General features: G+C 42.0%; 1 protein-coding gene across 1 annotated transcript in view; it reads left to right on the forward strand.

The window, feature by feature from the left end:
- LOC145415969 (putative glutamate receptor) overlaps positions 1–14,092 on the forward strand; it is a 62,360-nt gene extending 48,268 nt beyond the window's left edge. Inside the window, exons 6-7 of the mRNA XM_080285071.1 lie at positions 415–575; positions 13,852–14,092. Of these exons, the coding sequence (XP_080141197.1) occupies positions 415–575; positions 13,852–14,092 (402 nt within the window). The remainder of the gene's footprint in view (positions 1–414; positions 576–13,851) is intronic.
- Positions 14,093–14,775: the final 683 nt, after the last annotated feature.

The following is a 14,775-nucleotide window of genomic DNA, read 5'->3' on the forward strand; positions in this document are numbered from 1 at the left end:
CCCCAGCTAATCATGAATGAGTAATACGAAAAAAAATAGATAACTGTTTTCCTCTCTTTCAGATCGTGTAGAATACGGAAAAACACCAATATGATTAAATTAATGCTACTCCCCTCCCCCTTGCAGATTAAGATAGTTTAGAATATAACTCCCTCTTTTCTGTCATGTATATGAAATTTCCTTGGCAGTTTTTCTGTGCTGCATGGTGATCGTTCTTACTTTTTTCCTGCCGGCCTTGGTTGGACGGTGGTGGGAGGATGTAAGCCTCTTTCTTTTTACCATCTTTATCTTAGGCTAATAGATTTAGATACCATTAGCCATAGTCATCTCTTACAAACAACTTAGAAATGATCATTAGGTCTGTTGATGTTTGCTTTTCTCTGTACTCCTTATTAATTATCCTGGCTGACTCAGGTACTCGGCAACGATGGAGCATTCATAGAGTCAACTGAGTACATAGAGTATGCTTTAGGACAGTGGCACACTGATATGTACTACGTGGAGGAAAATATGTACCCACACCAAATAGCGTGGGTATACCAGAAAGGAACACCATGGATCGCCACTTTCAACTGGTAAGAACATTACTTTAAAGGCTAAAGGGTTTTGTATGAGCCAGGGAACCAGAAATTACAAGAGAGAGTAACCATAAAACCTGAAAGTGAAGGTTAACATGCTCCAACCTGCTTTGATCATTAAGAGTTTAGATTATTTAGGTGACTGGAGTATATTCCTCACATACCGCTACGCAGAGTTGAGCTACAGATCCCTTACCTTAAATGTCTGAAACTATACTAGCCTCCAGGCAACTTTTCTTTAAGTCCCGCGCCTCCTCACTCACCGCCCAGAGATTGGGTGGGGAGGGGCGGAGCTTTACAGACACGTTACTTGACAATGGGTATAGTAGCCTAGCCCTGGACACCTACGCATCTGATGAGGCAATAAAGCTTGAAAGGAAAGGAAAATTTCTATTAATTTTAAATCACTGTATGAATACAGTCTGATTCAATAACATACAAGAGGATATTGGTGTGCAACAGGCTCAGGAAGATATGCTATGGGATCTCCTTTGCCAACAAGAATGTGACAGTATGTGAAACATGCATCACCCCCTGTCCTGCAGGTATGGTATTTATATCACATGCGCCAGAAAGGACAGATTTGTGGCATATATACCATACAACCTTTTTTGTTATGCTTTGTTAGCAAGTGAAGGGAAAAGACTGCCAGATCCCAAAATTTCAATGATTCCCAGGTTGTCATTCATCTTCAGGCGTCTGTCTCTGTTGTGTTACATTACTCTCGAGCACAGTCGGTGTAGCGAAGGACAGTGAAATGCGAAATAGATTAGATGAGCAAAAGTATATATGGAACTCTAATAAAATTGTATTGAATGCCATTTTCAAGGCTGCATATATATATATATATATATATATATATATATATATATATATATATATATATATATATATATATATATATAAAGAAAGAGAGAGAGAGAGAGAGAGCAATAGGAGTAGAAAAAAATGAAACCATCATGTAATGCTTACGTAATACATAACGGTATATTTGCATGTTTAATACGAGTTAGTAAATTTGAAAATATTTAGTGCAGTTATTGGTGGTGTTCAAATGATTATTACGCAGTTATTACGAACTCAGTCTCTTATATAAGAAAAGTAGTGCAATAAGTTTGAACTGCTAAATTAGCAGGAATGGGAGAAATTCCGTGAACGTTAGGTAGACACCTATACAGTTTATCTGTGTACCGTACATGTTCATGATCAGTGTAATGTATACTGCCACTAATGAGCCTAAAAACTATTTATGAAAGAGTAAGGACGAAAAAGAAAAAAAAAACAGTCATGGAGGTACACAGGTGATGCAATACTGCCGGGATGGAGGAGTTAATTTCTTGATTCCTCTGGTCATTTGCGAGGTTATTCCTTCTGGTTTCAGACAATTACATTCAAATTAGGAAAGGTCTCTTGTACTGGAGGGGTTGTGGAGGCTGTATCTAACCAGCCAATACGAAGGTCTAACCTTAAGCTGAATAATATCGTCCTGAGATGGCAAAAATAAGGTGGAATGTGACGTCGAACTGAAAGGGTTATATAGGAACTGTTTCATTTTACATACTGATCCGGTGGTAGGTGGTGGTGACTATTATCCTCTCACCTGATGAAGTGCATCCTATTTCCTCCTTCACTTTTTTTTTCTGTCTTCTCTCCTCCTGTTTCTCCCATCCTTCCTTCCGCCTTTTCTTACTATTCTTTTCAGTTTAGGTGGCCCTACACTGAGTGACAAACCTAATAGTTTCCTGCAGCCCAAGAAAATATTTACAACGCTGGGTGGTGACGGTCACTGTGTAACGGGGCGTTTTGGAGCCTATCGTGGTGGGTAAAGAGATGCAAATGCGGAATCCATCTGGGAATCAAACCCTCACAATTTTCCCAGTGCCTCACTGAAGTGAGGCGCCTTCTGCATGAGAACATCGGGTCATTGCTGGGACGGGCCTGAAGGGGCTGTTACTCCCTTGCGGTTGATGGGTCTGCTTGATCAGACAGACCTGGTTTAATCAACATCTCATTGATCTTTAGATGGTGGGAAGCCGTTGTAATGGAAAATATAACAAACCTTCAGTATATCATACTAATTGGTGTGATAGGCCGACATTACTACCGATAATTCGATATTGCTGGGACTCATCACAAGGAACTATAACGACTCCGGGTTCCATTTATACTGGATGTTATATACGTGTTCTCACTTCTTATTTTATTTACGTGTGGGTTTACACTGTACACCTTGATTCAGTATATGTAAATATTAAATACTTTCAGTTTATAATAAACATTAGGCCACGAAAAATACTTTATTAACCCATCTTTCGATCTGGCGGCCGTGTCACATCAGTAAATCGACTTTTGGTTCCTTCTTCCCTGCATAAAAAAAATAAAAAATAAAAACTCACAAAGGTTGAAATAGCTGATGTTCGGGTGAACGAGGCTCCATACAGTGAGGATGTACTGAAGCATCATTGGCGTTGGCGAGAATAAAAATAACTGAATCTTTTCTAACAGGTGTATCAGCAATGCAAATATACTGTAAACAAAATAAAACAAAAAGGAGTCTATGTACAGTCAGGGACAGTTCCGCATTACCCACCTCTCGAAGCAATTGTGTGAGACGGGTGAATGTAAAGTGGCAGCTAGACCTCATGTGTCTGGTAACTGTGAGTGAAGGAGGGGGAGGCTGGGGACTGGGGGCAGAGGAGGGTTTGGTAATACGTTGGGAATCAAGTGTAAGTCTGCAATGTATGACTTGGACGGTGTGTTGGAGTCAATTTAGTAAGGATAGATGTCAATATGATGCTAGTGGGGTTGGTGGAGGATTAGTGCCCCTCCCTGTAAAACAATTAACTCTAAGCCCTTGGCCACCCTGTTTGGGATACATGGCGTCTGGCAATGAATGAATGAATGAATTTTATTTAAAAGAATTACGTAGATGTTTGTAGAGTTAATGTTGTCAAGAAAGTTATGGAAGTTTGCTGGGTTAGGACAGAGGTTTGAATGCTATCATTCCCTCTCGACTTTAACAAGAGACGTTTTCCCAGAAGATATTCGTAACGATATAACATATTTTTATATTTTGTGTTGACTCAAAATCGAAGACACTATATTCTCTCTCTCTCTCTCCGTGTATATATATATATATATATATATATATATATATATATATATATATATATATACACCTCTCCCAGAGACGACTCTCTGGGCGGCCTGAATCCACTGTTTGACTCACTTCTTTCTGCAACATACGCGGCCTTTCCTCTAACTTCCTGTCTGTGGAACACCACCTCTCCTGTAAACCTCACCTTCTCTTCCTTACTGAGACTCAGCTGTCTCAGGCAACTTACAGCAAACCCTTTTCTGTTTCCTCCTACTTTCTCTATACTCATTTCAAAGCCAAAGGTGGATGTTGCGTATATGTACGCGAGGACCTATCTTGCTCTCATGTTCCTGAACTTGAGTCGTCTGAATTCTCTAGTCTCTGGCTTTGTCTCTCCTGTCATTCTCTGACTAAATATATCTGCGCTGTTTACTTATCTCCAAATTCTACTGACTATCAAAATTTCTTCGACTATCTTACTTCTATGATGGAACACATTCTATCCATTTTTCCTTTCTCTGAAATGTCCAGTCTAGGAGATTTCATTATTCACGACCACTTTTGGCTCTCCTCTCCTTTCACTGATCCACATAGTGAACAAGCCTTCATCTTTTCTATCCTTTGTAACCTAGAGCAGCTTGTACAGTACCCTACACGTATCCCTGACCGCCTTGGAGAGAGTTCCAACATACTTGACCTCTTCCTTACAACTAATCCATCTGCTTACACTGTTAATCTTTTCTCTCCGTTGGGTTACTCCGATCACAACCTCATTACCTTAACCTGTCCTATCGCTCTGGTGTTGTATGCGGACCCTCCAAAGAAACGTCGTCTGTGGCACTTTGGAGCTGCAGATTGGGAGGCCCTCAGGCAGTACTTCTTTGATTTTCCATGGAATGATTATTGCTTCCATGGCCGGGAGCCATCTGAGTGTGCTTTGCACATTACGGAGGTTATTCTCTCTGGCATGGAAACATACATTCCATTCTCATTTCCTTTGTGTAATTCAAAAAAGCTTTGGTTTAATCACGCTTGTTCTAATACTGTCTGAAAGAAGGAGAGGGCCTATAAAAGGTATCGGAGCCAACCCACCCCTGAATCACATCTTTTTTATATTTCTGCCTGGAATCGTGCTAAGTCTGTTCTTCGCTCTGCTGAAAATTATTTCATCCATACTAAATGCTCTCAACTCTCCAACTCGAATTCTTCCCGCTCCTTCTGGCACTTCGCCAAAAACCTATCTAACAACTTTACCCATCATACTTCCCTCCTCTTTTCTACTCCGATGGCTCTGTAGCTATTTCATCTACTGATTAAGCACATCTTTTTGCTCAGACTTTCTCCTCCAGTTCCACCTTAAATAATTCCAGTGCTGTTCCTCCCTTACTTCCCCCCTCTGACTTCCTCATGGCTGACATTAAAATTTCTTCAGCTGATGTATTTTCTGCCATCACTGGCCTCAGTACTAACAAGGCATATGGGCCTGATGGAGTCCCTCCTGTTGTCCTCAAGAACTGTGCTTCTGTGCTTATACCCTGCCTAGATAAACTCTTTCACCTTTGCATTTCAACTTGTACATCTCCCTCTTGCTGGAAGTTTGCTCTCATTCAGCCAGTCCTAAAGAAAGGTGACCATTCCCAACCCACTAACAGTCGTCCAGTTGCTTTAACATCCTGTGTCTCTAAAGTTTTCGAGTCTCTTCTTAAAAGAAAAATTTTAAAGCATCTTTCCTATAACAACCTTCTTTCCGATCGTCACTATGGGTTCCTTCAGGGACGCTCCACTGGCGATCTTCTTACCTACCTTTCATACTCCTGGTCATCCTCCTTTCGGGATTTTGGTGAAAGCTTTGCCATTGCACTTGACATCTCAAAAGCTTTCGATCGAGTCTGGCATAAATCTTTAATTTCCAAACGGCCCTCTTACGGTTTCTATCCTTCTATCTGTGCCTTCATCTATAGCTTTCTTTCTTGTCGTTCTATAGCTGCTGTTGTAGACGGTCATCGTTCTTCTCCTAGATCTATCAACAGTGGTGTTCCTCAGGGCTCTGTCCTATCATCAACTCTCTTCCTTTTATTCATCAATGATCTTCTAAGCTGTACGTCTAACCCTATCCACTCGTACATTAATGATTCCACCCTTCACCTTTCCATTCGGTTCCCAGAACGTCCATCTCAGAGTTACTAAAACAAACAAGGGATGAGGCTTTGGCACACCTAATGTCTGACTTGGGTCGTATCTCTGACTGGAGTAAAAATAATCTTGTTGTTTTTAATTCATCAAAGACTCGGTTTTTACACCTACAAACCCTACAGAATCTTCCACAGGAGTACCTACTGATGCTTAACAATATCCAGCTCAATCCTGCACCATCCTTGAACATGCTTGTGGTTTCATTAGCACGGGATTTATCTCGGAAAGTTCATATTGCATCTTTTGTAAAATCTGCTTCAGAGAGATTAGGTGTGCTAAGCAGACTCTGTGCCTTCTTTACCTCTGCACAGTTGTTGACTTTATACACTGTATTTATTTGCCCCGGTTTAAAGTACAACTCTCATGTGTGGGGAGGCTCCCCACATACAGCTCTTCTCAACAGGGTGGATTCAAAGGCTATTCATCTCATCAGGTCTCCTCCTCTTACTGGCTGCCTTCAACCTTGTCTCTTGTGGCACTGTTGCATCTTTATCTCTATTCTATCGCTGCTTCAATGGTCACTGCTCCTCTTAATTACCTTCTTGCATTCCTCCACCTCCACAGCAGGTGCGTAGCACCCATCTAGCAGCAAACTCTCATCCCTTTGCTGTCCAACTTTCTAATGCAAGAGTTAACCGTTACTCCAAGTCCTTCATTTATGCAACAGGTCAACTCTGGAACTGTCTCCTTCTGTCTGTACTTCCTACTTCCTATGATCTCCAGTCTTTCAAACGCAGTGTATCCAGGCATTGCGAAATGAATGGATCTTGAATTTGGCTGTCTTTTGTATTGCTTTTGTTTTTTTTCCTGGAAGAAACGTTCATGCGGGCTCCAGTATCCCTGCTTGTCGTAAAAGGTGACTAAAAGGGTTGGCAGAGGGTTAGTGCCCCTCCCCGGAAAACAACTAACTAAAAAGACAAACAAGAAGCCTCGGACAAGGACTGACCAAACGATGACGACCCAGGTCCGGACAAAGGACTTGGTAATGGGAACATGGAATGTAAGAGGTGCTAATGATGAGGTGAAAGAGAGAGAGATTGTCCAGGTGCTTGAGGATGCGAAAGTGGATGTATGTGGAATAACTGAAACAAAATGGAGAGGAGAAAGTGTGAGAGAATGGGAGTATGGATGGGGTATATGTGCAGGAGTAGGTGAGAATGAGAGGACGAAAGAAGGAGTATGTATAGTTGTGAGAAAAAGATGGAAGAAGAGCATAAGACAGTATGGATCACTTGGGTCAAGGATTGTGTGGGTAAGGTTGAAAGTTGGACTACAAATGTGGGTGATTGTGTGTTTGTATGCGCCAACGCAAGATCGTGCTAGCAGAGTGAGAGAAGAGTTTTGGACAAATGTGGAAGTGTTCATGGAAAAGTTTGGAAGGAATGAGAAAGTGTTTTTCATCGGTGATATGAATGGTAAAGTAGGGAATGTGAAGCTGGATGGAATAGTTCATGAGTGGGGTGTGCCTGCTGAGATACATGAGAATGGCAGTGCGTCAGTGGACATTTGTGCTGGGAGGGGGTTGGTGATGGCCAATACCGTCTTCAGGCACAAAATGATCCACAGGTATACATGGTGAGTGATGAGAAGGGTGGGTGGTGAACGGAATGAAAGGAAGGCAATGATTGATTATGTGTGTGTGGATGAAAGGATGCGAAGATGTGTTATGGATGCAAGAGCTTATAGAGGCTGGGGGAGTGGACTTTCTGACCAGTACTTGGAGGTGGCCAGAATTAGGATCCAAGTAAGATGGAGAAATAGAAGAAGGGAAAGACGAGAGGAAGGAGTAGTTGCAAGGAGAGTGGAAAGGTTACAAGAGGATGAGAAAAAGGCATAGTATAAGAGAGAAGTGGTGGAACGATTGTGCAAATATGAATTAGAGCAGATGGGGGACGTGGAAGGTGTGTGTAGGATATTTACAGAAGAAACATGTGCAGCATATGATGTGGTGTGTGGGAGGAAGAGAAGACGGAGGGGGGTGCAAGGAACAGCGTGGTGGACTGAAGAGGTGAGAAAGGCTGTGGCACAAAGGAAGAAAGCATACAATGAATGGATGAGAAATAGGGGCGTGGAAGAAGTTGAGAGGCGGAAGAGAGAGTTATATGTAGAAAGAAAGAGAGAGGTGAAAAGATTAGTAAGAGAGAGTAAGAAGACAGTGGATGAGGATTTTGGAAGGAATTTGAGTGTAAAGTGGAGGGACTGTAAAAAAAAATGTTCTGGAAAGACGTGAATAGAGTAAGACAGGATGGAAGTGAGGTTAGCAGGGGAGTGAAAGATCAAAATGGTAGATTACTAGTGGAGAAGGGTGAAAAAGTGAGCAGATGGAGAGAACATTTTAAGGAATTGTTGAACCTACAGGATGGAAGTAATGCGAGTATAAGTGGCTGGGGAATGGCTGGGAGAAAGAGGGAGGTGAGAAGACAGGAAGAAATCAGTAGGATAGAAGTTGTGGAAGCAATGAAGAAAGTTAAATTGGGGAAAGCTCCAGGAATTGATGGAGTGTGTGGTGAAATGCTGAAGCATGGGGGAGAGATAATAGTAGAATGGATGTGGAAGATGTGCAGATTGGCCTGGGAGGAACGTAGCATCCCGGAGGATTGGAAGTCAGGTATAATTATTCCCTTGTACAAAGGGAAAGGGGAAAAAGAAGTGTGTGGAAATCATAGGGGCATTTGTCTTCTTAGTATACTAGGAAAAGTGTATGGTAGGATACTTATTGACAGAGTTGGAGAAAGAACAGAGGAATTAGTTGGAGAAGAACAGGGAGGCTTTAGGAAGGGAAGAGGTTGTGTAGATCAGATTTTCATTCTTAGATCTTTAGTGGAAAAGTTTCTAGAGAAGGGAAAGAAGTTGTTTGCGGCTTTCATGGCTATGGAGAAAGCATATGACAGGGTGAATAAACAAGGATTGTGGAAAGTATTAAGAATATATGGAGTAGATGGGAAGTTGTTGAATGCTGTGAAGAGTATGTATGATGGTGCTAAGGCTGCAGTGCATGTGGATGATGAACTAAGTGAATTTTTCTCTTTGAAGGTTGGGTTGAAACAGGGATGTGTCATGTCTCCATGGTGGTTCAATCTGTACATGGATAGGGTAATAAAAGAGGTACAAGGTAGAGCAGTGGATGTTGGAGTGGCCCTGGTGAGAGAGGATAGTGTTTGGAAACTCCCTGTACTGTTGTTTGCAGATGATACTGTGTTGTTGAGTGAAGACAAAGGGGAGCTGCAAGGCTTGGTGGATGAGTTTGGGAGTGTGTGTAAGAAACGGAATCTAAAGGTGAATGTAGGGAAGAGTAAAGTGATGGTCTTTGAGAGAGGTGAAGTCAGTGAATATATAGCGAGGTTGGATGGTGAGGAATTGGAAAATGTAAGTACGTTTAAGTACTTGGGTAGTGTGATGAGTAAGGATAAAGGTTTCGAGGGTGAAGTGCTTGAAAGAGTACAGCAGGGAAGAAAGGTTGCTGGTTCCTTGAAAGCAGTGATAAGAAACAGGGAAGTGAGCATGGAAGTGAAAAAGTTACTACATGACAGTATTGTGATACCACCTGTAACGTATGGAAGTGAAGCTTGGATGTTGTTGGAAGGACATAAGTCAAGAGTGAGAGCAGTGGAAATGAGTTATTTAAGAGGAGCCTGTGGAGTCACATGGGGAGACAGGCTGACGAATGAGGATATAAAGGAGCGTTGTGGTGTGGATGTGGATGTAATAGGAAACGTTATGAGGAACACACTGAGGTGGTTTGGCCATGTGGAGAGGATGGAGGGTGAAAAACTGATGAAGAGAGTGTATGTGAGTGAGGTGGAGGGGGGAAGAGGGATGGGGAGGCCGAGGATGAGATGGAGGGATGGAATGGAGAGGTATATGAGAGAGGTGGGTATGAGTTGGGAACAGGGCAGTGAAATGCCGGGGGACAGGACGATGTGGAGGCGATTTGTTTGTGGCCGCCCCAGTCGGTATTGAGGCATCTGGCAATATATATATATATATATATATATGTGTGTCTATATATAAAAATTCTTCGACTATCTTACTTCTACGATGGAGCACATTCTATCCATTTCTCCTTTCTATGAAATCTCTATTCTAGGAGATCTGAATGTTCACCAAAAACCTTTGACTCTCCTCTCCATTCACTGATCCACCTGGTGAACAAGCCTATATCTTTTCTATCCTTAATGAACCTAGAGCAGCTTGTACAGCACCCTACCCGTATCCCAGACCGCCTCGGAGAGAGCTCCAACATACTTGACCTCTTCCTTTCAACCTATCCTTCTGCTTACACTGTTAATGTTTTCTCTCCATTGGGCTCCTCCAATGACAACCTTATGACCTTAACCTGTCCTATCACTCCGGTACGGCCTGTGGACCCTCCAGGGAAACGTCGTCTGTGACATTTTGGAGCCACGGATTGGGAGGCCCTCAGGCAGTACTTCTTTGATTTTCCCTGGAATGATTATTGCTTCCATGGCCGGGAGCTATCTGAGCGTGCCTTGTGCATTACGGAGGTTATTCTCTCGGGCATGGAAGCATACATTCCTTTCTCATATCCTTTGACTAACGCAAGAAAGCCTTGGTTTAATCATGCTTGTTCTAATGCTGTCCACAACAAGGAGAGGGCCTACAAACGGTACCAGAGCCAACCCACCCCTGAATCACATCATCTTTATGTTTCTGCCCGGAATCATGCTAAGTTTCTTCTTCGCTCTGCTAAAGATAATTTCATCCATACTAAATGCTCTCAACTCTCCAACTCGAATTCTTCCCACTCCTTCTGGCACCTTGTCAAAAACCTTTCTAACAACTTTACCTTATCATCCTTCCATCCTCTTTTTTACTCTGATGGTTCTGTAGCTCTTTCTTCTACTGATAAAGCAGATCTCTTCGCACAGACCTTCTCCTTCAATTCCACCTTAGACGATTCCGGTGCTGTTCCTCCATCACTTCCTGCCTCTGACTTTCTCATGGCCGACATTATAATTTCTTCAGCTGATGTATTTTCTGCCATCACTGGCCTCAATACTAACAAGGCATATGGGCCAGGTGGAGTCCCTCCTGTTGTTCTCAAGATCTGTGGTTCTGTGCTTACACCCTGCCTGGGCAAACTCTTTCACCTTCATCTGTACGTTTTCTTCTTGCTGGAAGTTTGCTCTCATTCAGCCAGTCCCAAAGAAGGGTGACCACTCCCAATCCTCAAACTATCGTCCAATTGCTTTAACGTCCTGTGTTTCAAAAGTTTTCGATTCAATTCTCAATAGAAAAATTTTAAAGCATCTTTCCTATCACAATCTTCTTTCTGATCGTTAGTACGGGTTCCGTCAGGGACGCCTCACTGGCGATCTTCTCACCTACACTTCAGACTCCTGGTCATCCTCCTTTCGGAACTTTGGCAAAAGCTTTGCTATTGCATTTGCCATCTCAAAGGCTTTCGATCGAGTCTGGCATAAATCTTTAAGTTCCAAACTGCCCTATTACGGTTTCTATCCTTCTATCTGTGCCTTCATCGCTAGCTTCCTTTTTGGTCGTTCTTTAGCCGCTGTTGTAGACTGCCATCGTTCTTCTCCTAGATCTATCAACAGTGGTGTTCCTCAGGGCTCTGTCCTATGACCAACTGTCTTCCTTTTATTCATCAATGACCTTTTAACTGTACATCTAACCCTATCCACTCATACACTGATGACTCCACCCATCACCTTTCCATTCGGTTCCTGCAATGCCCATCTCAGCAGTTACTTCAACAAACAAGGGATGAGGTTATGGCACACTTAATGTCTGACTTGGCTCGTATCTCTGACTAAAAATAATCTTGTTGTTTTTAATGCATCTAATACTCAGTTCTTACACCCATCAACCCGTCAAAATCTTCCACAGGTATACCCACTAATGACTGATAATATTCAGCTTAATCCTGCATCATCCTTGAACATGCTTGGGGTTTATTTACTCGGGACTTATCTTGGAAAAATCATATTACATCTCTTGTAAATTCTGCTTCCAAGAGACTGGGTGTGCTAAGCCGACTCCGTTTTTTCTTTACCCCTGCACAATTGTTGACTCTATACAGGGGATTTATCCACCCCTGTTTGGAGTACAACTCTCATGTGTGGAGAGGCTCCCCACATACAGCTCTTCCCAATAGGGTGGAGTCAAAGGCTTTTCGTCTCATTAACTCTCCTCCTCTTAGTGACTCCCTTCAACCTTGTCTCTTGTGGCACTGTTGCATCTTTATCTCTTTTCTATCGCTGCTTCAATGGTTACTGTTCCTCTTAATTATCTTCTTGGATCCCTCCACCTCTACGGCGGGTGCGTAGCACCCGTCTAGTAGCAAACTCTCATCCCTTTGCTGTCCAACTTTCTAATGCAAGAGTTAACCGTTACTCCCAGTCCTTTATTTGTGCAACAGGGTCAATTCTGACACTGTCTCCCTCTGTCTGTATTTCCTGCTGCCTATGATCTCCAATCTTTCAAACGCAGTGTGTCCAGGCATCTCGAAATGAATGGATCTTGAATTTGGCTCTCTCATGTATTTTGTTTTTCTCTTGGAGGGAACTGTTATTCCGGGCTCATGGCCTTTGATTCCTTCTTCCACGAATAATTTATATATATATATATATATATATATATATATATATATATATATATATATATATATATATATATGTAGGTGTGTGTGTGTGTGTGTGTGTGTGTGTGTGTGTGTGTGTGTGTAGATTCTTATAAATCTGTTTAATTGTTTAACCTCTTTCATCCCATTATAAACATCCGCATGCAATCATTTCCAGAGTTATTCTAGCAATTATTCTTCTCGAACTTAGAGTCTAAGGTAGTGTGCAGTAGTAATAAAAAAGAACAATATATAATGAGCGATTAACAGACACTTCGTTTTCCTTTAGACATAATGACATGGGAAGTCCTAATTATAAGATCAGTCTCTGTAACTATCATTCTTATCGAACATTACAAAACGAAGGCAAAGAAACATACCTTTGACAGTAAACATGTATTACATATGCAGTAATGCAGACTCAGAGAACAGTATGATACCATACAAACAACATACCGCTTTTGCACTTTGCGAATACGTCGGACTCATTATCATTGGCTTTTGATACTGTGACGTGAGCAACTCTCCAAACCCTCCCATCCCAGCCGCCATCCCTTCCACCTACAGTTACGAGTCATGTGGGGTCTGGCTGCTGTCGCGTGACTATTCGTCGACCACAGATGCTCCGAACAGTGGGTAATGCGGAACTTTCCCTGACGGTACCAGTGAGGTGGAATCAGGGTTCAAGTGCCTGAATAATGTGTGAATGATTGCGTGCCCCATGATGTTTACAGTTGTTCCTCTTTCGTTCTTTCTGTTTCCTGGTATCTTGAACCTTCCTTCACACGATCCATACTCGAGAAAAAAGATCAGCTTGATGATGATGATGATGATGATGAATTTTTATGTCCTAAATGTTAGTGGAGGCTGATTTTGTCTCTTAGGACACGCGAAGTCAGTGAAACGTCTTAGGGATGAATTATATCATCAGATCTTAGTTATAAGGGGGTGGCGGTGGCGTGATCAGAATCATGCTTGATCCGCATTCGAGAGGTCACAAGTTCTATTCTCGGGTCGATTATGAGACCTTTCGGTTGGAATCGTTCACCCCAGTTTCTACTTTTGATTCTTGGTGTACAGACTGTTCCCACATACAGCTGAAATAGAGACCTGGGCTTAAGTTGTATATAAATTCCTCGTTTTTTCCTTTACCTTCACCTTGCACGTCAAAATCAAATTAGATTACTGTAGTTATTAGAAATAGGTACAACACAACAAAATATTCATAATAACAACTGTTATCTTGGGAAATTTGTTTATCGATGAATATAGTTAATATCCTTGATAAATGTGGACTCTGGCATTATAATGTTGCGAGCTATAGTCTGTGGGAATGTTGCTGAGTGGTTTCATTGTAATTTACACATGTATTATGATAACAGGTACTTGGAAAGCATGATTGAGAGTGGCCTGGCGGGCAGATGGAGAGCCGAGGAAATAACGAAGTACCGTAAGGCCCAGGGCCGTTTGGTCACCAGGGGCACCTCCACAGGCGACAGTCGGAGGCCACTTAGTTTAGAAGACCTGCAGAGTGCTTTCTACATTCTGGGGCTTGGTGTGATGTTATCAACTGTCACTCTTGGCACAGAGTTTGCTGCTAAAAAACGTCTCCTCATATGTTAAAGTAAAAGGAACCATACATATTGTCACTGTACCAGTCCAGATTGTCAGCTGTGTGAGAGATATATGTCAACAAATGTTTTGTGCTGTGCTAATAAACTTCGTCACTTGTAACTTGCCACACTGATCTACAAGAATAATTTTCTTCTATACTGATGGTTTTATCCTTTGTTGTCAGTGTATCTAAATCTCTTTGTTGTTGGTTTCATCAGAGGTACCTTTTTTTCTAATACATTTAGTCAGTAGGCTCCTGGGAGTCTAGTGGTCAGAACACCACAGTGGGAGTGTCGGCGTTACCACAGGCCTGAGTTTGGTATCCAAGAGGCAATTGTCAGCCACGAAGATGAATAGTCTATCAACTCTCCAACATACTAGACTAAAGTAGCCGCCCCGGACTCCTAATGTCACCGCTTAATACTTCAGTGTAATGGCTTTCAGCTGCATTGCCCAAGTGTACTTGAATTTTAATATTGGTGTGTTAAATTCCAGAAGTACATACTATAGTCTGTATTAATATTGATGGAAATTTACCACTACACATTTTTATGTCTCCAAACCATAGTGTGGGCACCAGATCTATTCTCTCAGTTTCCTTCTTTTTCTTTTTTTTCTTCCAAACGCTTCAGTTTGGTACCCTTCTTTTCTTCTTTTCTTCACCAATTCACTTCAGAATTGGAACAATTATT

This window comes from Coenobita brevimanus, chromosome 104 (genome assembly GCF_032717465.1).
Source record: "Coenobita brevimanus isolate Jiangsu-jjx chromosome 104, ASM3271746v2, whole genome shotgun sequence".
Lineage (NCBI taxonomy): Eukaryota > Metazoa > Arthropoda > Malacostraca > Decapoda > Coenobitidae > Coenobita > Coenobita brevimanus.